General features: G+C 55.1%; 1 protein-coding gene across 1 annotated transcript; it reads right to left on the bottom strand.

Annotated features, from left to right (window-relative positions):
* Window positions 1-1213: 1213 nt before the first annotated feature.
* Window positions 1214-2764, bottom strand: RXFP3 (relaxin family peptide receptor 3). Its single transcript, XM_038403748.2, has one exon. The coding sequence runs from the start codon at window positions 2731-2733 to the stop codon at window positions 1435-1437; it is 1299 nt and encodes a 432-aa protein (XP_038259676.1). The 5' UTR covers window positions 2734-2764; the 3' UTR covers window positions 1214-1434.
* Between the last annotated feature and the right edge of the window lie 3656 nt (window positions 2765-6420).

Raw genomic sequence — 6420 nt, 5'->3', positions numbered from 1 at the left:
TTCTAAGTAATTGTCAGTTACAGATACAGTATCCCATTAACCACAAATGATCTACAACAGTGGCTGATGATAGGACATAACATTTCACCGCTAGGGCAAAGTTTATAGTTACAGTAATAAAATAGAAAAAGCCCCTTCCCCTATTCAGCAGCCCCCAGTTCCCAAACATCAGTTACTCCTGTTCTTGTTTATCAATTAGAATAATTTTGCTTTGGCAACAGGCCAAGAGAGGATGAAGTGCTGCAGTGAATGCCCCACGAACAGCCTTCTCTCTGGAGCTGTGCTAGAGCCAGAGCTACAGTTGCATTTACAGTGAGTTGTTCTTGGTGCCTCAGTTCAGTGCTGGGAGAGGGCAAACAAAGCCAGGTCCCCCCAACCTGGGCTCTGTGGTGGCAGGTGGAAAGTCCTGGCTTGCTTCCTACACACCTCAGCCACCTCCTCTGCACCTGGGAGATTGCAATAAGGAGGCAAGGGACACCCCGACGGTGCCTGGACACGGCACCGCTCCAGCTGCAGTCTCACCACCCAGCGCTCCCGCAACCTCCTCATACGAAGTCTGCAAGCGCCCTCCACTTGCCAGGCGTCCTCGTCCCCCATTTAGCCCACCCGCCCCCTCCATGTACAGTAGCCTGGCCACATGGAGCCTCAGTCTCCATGGGCACCCCCAAGGCTGGGCCTCTTGGCAAAGCTGAGGGGAGAGCTGCTATTTCATCCCCCATGGACCCTCCCTTCCCCCCCACTTCTCCTAAGGCCAGAACACTCCCAGGAGCCTTCTCCCCCCCCAACACCTCCTCCACGGTTAGGACAGTCCCCAGAGCCCATCCCCCCCCAAATATCCGCTCCACCTCTGGGATGGTCCCCAGAGCCCATAACCCACAGTCACCTCCTCCACCGCTGGGACGGTCCCCAGAGTCCATAACCCGCAGCCCCTTCCTCCACCCCTGGGACGGTCCCCAGAGCCCAACCTCCCCCACTCCACCGCTGGGATGGTCCCCAGAGCCCATAACCCGCAGCCCCCTCCTCCACCCCGGGAGGTCCCCAGAGCCCATAACCCGCAGCCCCCTCCTCCACCCCTGGGAGGTCCCCAGAGCCCATAACCCGCAGCCCCCTCCTCCACCCCTGGGAGGTCCCCAGAGCCCATAACCCGCAGCCCCCTCCTCCACCCCTGGGAGGTCCCCAGAGCCCAACCTCCTCCACTCCACAGCTGGGACGGTCCCCAGAGCCCATACCTCACAGCCACCCCCTCCACCGCGGGGACAACCCCCAGAGCCCATAACCCACAGACACCGGCTCCACCACCGGGATGGTCCCCAGAATCCATCCCTCCCAGACACCCCCTCCACCGCTGCCAGGGCTGGGCCACTCCCTGGAGCCCATCGCCGCGGACATTGCCCCCAGCCTCCCCCTCCGTCGCTCCCAGGCACCCCTGGCGGCTCAGCAGCGCTGCTCGGCGGAGCGGCTGGGCAGCAGGTCCCAGCGGGCGCCGCACACCACCACGCCGGGCGGGGAGTAGAGGAGCTCGGGCAGGGGGGCGGCGGGGGGCAGCGGGCCGGCGGGCGCCAGGGCGCGCAGCGCCTGCTCCTCGGGCTCGGGCTCGGGCTCGGGCTCGGCGGCGGCGGCGAAGGGGCGGGTGGCGGTGAGCGAGGGCGAGGCCAGGCGCCGGAGCAGGCGGCGCAGGGCGGCGCGGAACTCGCGGCGCAGCAGGCAGTAGAGCAGCGGGTTGAGGCAGCTGTTGCAGTGCGCCAGGCACACGCTGACGGGGAAGAGGTAGGCCTGCGAGAGGAAGTACTGCGGCCCGAAGGGCACCACGTTGAGCTTGACCAGGATGCCCCAGGCGGTGAGCGCCTGGTTGGGCAGCCAGCAGAGGAAGAAGGCGAGCACCACCACCGTCACCGAGCGGGTCACCTTGGCCCGCCGCGTGGGCCCGCCGCAGGCCCGGCCCACGCGGCGCTCGCCCAGGGAGCGCAGCAGCAGCAGGTAGCAGAGGCTGATGACCGCCAGCGGCGCCAGGAAGCCCAGCAGCACTTTCTGGGCCTGGTAGAGGCCCAGCCAGAACTGGGCGCTGTTGCCCCGGCCCTCGGGGAACTTGACCAGGCAGAGCTCCTCGTCGAAGACGGTGGCGGTGGTGGAGAAGACGGCGTGGGGCAGGGAGGCCAGCATGGCCGCGCCCCAGATGAGGAGGCACAGCCACTTGGCCGAGCAGCACCCCGGGCCGGCCCGCCGGCTGCTCAGCGCCGAGGCCACGGCGTGGTAGCGGGCCACGCTCATGGCGGTGAGGAAGAAGACGCTGGCGTACATGTTCATGGCCGTCACGTAGGAGACGATCTTGCACATGGCCTTGCCGAAGAGCCAGGTGAAGTCCAGGGCGTTCTCCACCGCCCAGAAGGGCAGCGTCAGCACGAACTGGAAGTCGGTGAGCGCCAGGCTGGTCACGAAGAGGTCGATGGAGGATTTCTTCCAGCCCTGCTTGCTCTTCATCAGGTAGAGCACCAGCAGGTTGCCCACCAGCCCCAGGGCGCACACCAGCGAGTAGACGCCGGAGATGAGGATGCGCAGGGCGGCGGAGCTGTCCCCCTGCAGCCCCTCGGCTCGCTCCAGGCTGATGCTCCTGAAGAGCTCCTGCAGGGACTCGTTGGTCCCGTTGCCCAACTGCCCGGCCAGGGACGCTCCCTCCCCGGCTTCCTTCAGGCTGACGGCGAGCGGGCAGTAACTGGGCTCGCAGGGGGCGGCCATCCCATGGCAAGGGGAGGCTGGAGGGAGCGGGTCTCTCTCCTCCCACCCGGAGGCTGCGATCAGGAGCTACGCTCCGGTGGCGGGCACCGGGTCCCCCTCGCCCGCAAAGCACATGCTCAGCGCCCAGTCCAGCCCGGGACGCGGCAGCTCAGACAGCGACGAAGCCCAGCGCGGCGGCCGCCGCTCCAGGTGCCCAGCGCAGGCAGCACCCGCAGGGAGGCGCTGGCAGACGGGGCGCCCCTTCCCATGCCCGCGCCCGCCGCCGGGCACATCAGGCTGAGCAGAACCAGCCCAGACCCGCCGGGAGCGGGCGGCGCGGGCCCGGCCGGCCGGGAGACTCCAGCACGGCTGGGCTGGGCCAAGGAGCCGCCTCTCGCCGGTGCAGTGAAGGGCCCCGTCCTGGAGGCGCCCACGTGTGCTCCGCTGCTGCTGCCTCTGCAGGAGCGTCGCGTCGCGGCTCCCCGCGGCTCCCAGCCCTCACTGCCTCCTCCCGTCGGCTCGCCCGGGTTATATTCCCCTGTGCCCCCGCTTGAGCGGGCGGAGGTGCGTGCGCAGCGGCCGGAGCTCTCCGGGGTCCTTACAGGCGCCAACCCTGGCGGTGGCCGGTGCCCGATCTCCCAGCCCGCCTCCCAGCCAGCTCGGGTCAGCGGCTGCCGAGATCTGCGTGAACAGCTCGCGCTCCCCCCGCAGCTCGTCTTTCTCCCCCCACGCGCGCTCTCCGCTCACCTTCCTGGAGACTCTCCGCCCGGGCGTCTTTTCCCCAGCGCTGGAATGTCCTACGTTGGGATTAGCTGCATTTAAATAATGACAGCTTTCAGAGTAGCAGCCGTGTTAGTCTGTATTCGCAAAAAGAAAAGGAGGACTTGTGGCACCTTAGAGACTAACAAATTTATTTGAGCATAAGCTTTCGTGAGCTACAGCTCACTTAATGCATCCGATGAAGTGAGCTGTAGCTCACGAACCCTTATGCTCTAATAAATTTGTTAGTCTCTAAGGTGCCACAAGTCCTCCTTTTGTTTTTGCATTTAAATAGTATCTGAGATTCGGAAGAGGAAGATCATGTGAAGTGCAGCCCCTCTCCACTTTAACCCCCCCCCCCCATCCTGCCACACTTTAAAGCGCACCGATCTTTTCTATTTATCCTAAAGTAGAAAATGTAATGGGAAGTGGAAACCATCCCACACGTCCTTTCTCGACACAGAATTTAAATGTATGGTGAAATGTATCTTGGTCTAATGAAACTGGTAAGAAGCCCCTCCTGTGTGCATCAAAACTTTTTAAAATCTGTAGTACAGTCGCACATTTGCATTTTGTTTAAACAAGCACAGAGCTTGTTTATCATTCAGCTTGTCTGTGCCAAAACCTGATGTACATCTCTATTATTTGTTCTCTTGTGTAACTAATTCTGTTCATAATGAGGTACAATATTTATTTCCAGTGTTATTTTGTTTGCATATTTTACACCCACCTTAGACATTTCAATCTACCAGAGTCCTTAAATTCTCATGGGTTTAGACAATGCAATTTAATGAAAAGCTTTGCAAATGTTTTGGATTATTAACAAAACCAACCTATCATTTCCAGTGTTCCCATAATGGGTGGATTCCTTGGAGGGATGTGGTATTACATTTTGCTTAGCTACAGAATGAATCTAAAATTATTTGATCTTTCTTTCCCTCTTCCTTTTTTTTGTGAGCAAGCAATACAACTTGAAACCGTCTCACAATTATTTTTCTAGAATGAAAGATAAATATGTTAAAACCACAGATTAATATTAAATGACTACAAATCTTTGTCTCCTTAAAAATAAAGGTTGAATGTAGTGGTGATCCTTATCTCTTAATTTCAAATGAGTTATATGAAAACGGTAAAGATGAACATTAAACACTAAGTCCTTGTAAGGTGGAAAGAATGCAGTAGAGGATTGCTAAGGGAATTGGACAGGGTAGGTGGTCCTGGCTTTGGGTCTTATTGTTTTCCCGCTGAAGTCCATCGGACATTTGCTGTTGACTTAAAAAAGCGCAGACCCTTTGATAGAAAATCCTTATGAATATTTTAACATTGGCCACTAGAGGGCTCTGGGGTTTCAGGGGAAAATAATGCATAACAAAATAAGGGTTCAGAGAAAATCAGCAGCCACAGACAAATCTTCTTATAGACACCAAGAGGTGACAAGCAGCTTACCTTTGACCAGAGCCCTTGAACTGAATACAACTCTCATGTCCATATTTCATTGTTGTAGTCCCTGGGAGGTTGGGGAAAAGTTTAAAAGGAAGTAGTGTCTGATGTCACGCTTGAGCAACCTTCCCTTTTTATGTCAAATTTTCTCCCTACAAGACACAAATCAAACCACATCTCCGTCCCTCACTGCTAGCACTGCAGTCTCCCTCTGGTATTGGAAACCCAGCTCTCTTCTTTCTGTTTAGTATGTCATCAGGAACAATAAAAGATTCTGGAAAATAACTAAGTTGGCCATTTTGTTTGTGAATTGATATTGCATATGAGGCAGAATAAAGTACAGCATTTTCTGCTGCAGGGTACATTGTCTCTGTTGTTCTTAAGGTAGTAAAATATGTTTTTGCCAACAAACTAGGTAAAAGATACATTGAAAGGGTGGGGGGGGGGGAGTGAGGAACCAGGTCTGAAAATGTTCAGTTATTTTTCTGACCACAGTCCATTCTAAATCAAACATCTGAAGAGCACAAGAGCAACTTAAACAAGTCAAGTATTATCCCCATCGTCTGTAAATCGACGTGATCTGATTTACTTTTCTACACAGACATTTCTGTACCTTCTTACACTCTGCCCCTTAGCCATGGAACGTCTTTTCCTAACTGAAGCTTACTTAAGACCCACTTCTGCACTGGTTTCTGTAAAAAAAAAAAATAAATAAAAGCCAATTAACAAAGGGTCAAGAGGCATATAAGGATAACTGTCAGTACTTTTAGAATATTATTTTAAAAGTTTACAAGTGGGCATGTGTATAAAATAGTATATATTGTGTCTCAGGCCACCCTTCATGTACTGCCTGTCTTCTTAGGCCCTGACCCTGAAAGTGATAGCATGCAGGCAGATTGCAGCACCCACATAGATTCAATGGGGCTCTCTGTAGGTGTAGTAGTCTGCCTGTACACTCTGAGTTGAAGAATAGGGGCCTTAGCATGCAAATTCTTGAGGGAGAGTGGCTGTGTCTTCATCTATGTACTGTGCCTAATATAATGTGGTTCCAATCTGCATTGGTGTCTCTGGGCACTACTATAATGTAAATACTCTATAATAAGATGCATTGGTATATGTTTCCCATCATTTAGGAACATCAGATTTCCACTAACAGATTACGCAAATGATGCATCCAATTTTCTCTCCATCTAGCCTGATTGTCAAGACTGAGACATGGACAGTCAGACCTAGGGGTCATAGCAGGAGTCGGGCTAAGTCAGGTACTAGGAAGTCAGAGTCCAAGATAGGTCAGAAGGCACAATCAGGAGGCAGGTGGTCAGGTTACTGGTAAGTCAGAGTCCAAGATAGACCAGAGGACAAACTGAGAGTCAAGGGTCAGGAGACAGGCAGTGTCAGATTACCAGGAGATTGGGGTTGGGCACCAGGTTACAGACAGTAATCAAATAGGGAAGTTGAGGACAAACCAGGGTTGGAAGCTGGTGTCTACGGTCTGTCGCAAGCAGGATC

This window comes from Dermochelys coriacea, chromosome 5 (assembly GCF_009764565.3).
Source record: "Dermochelys coriacea isolate rDerCor1 chromosome 5, rDerCor1.pri.v4, whole genome shotgun sequence".
NCBI classification, from domain to species: Eukaryota; Metazoa; Chordata; order Testudines; family Dermochelyidae; genus Dermochelys; species Dermochelys coriacea.
Note: the sequence above shows the minus strand (reverse complement) of the source record. Positions and strands in the feature narration are given on the sequence as shown.

Bases quoted from the DNA above. Each gene is read 5' to 3' on its own strand.
- RXFP3 (XM_038403748.2), bottom strand. From the start codon at position 2,733: ATGGCCGCCCCCTGCGAGCCCAGTTACTGCCCGCTCGCCGTCAGCCTG.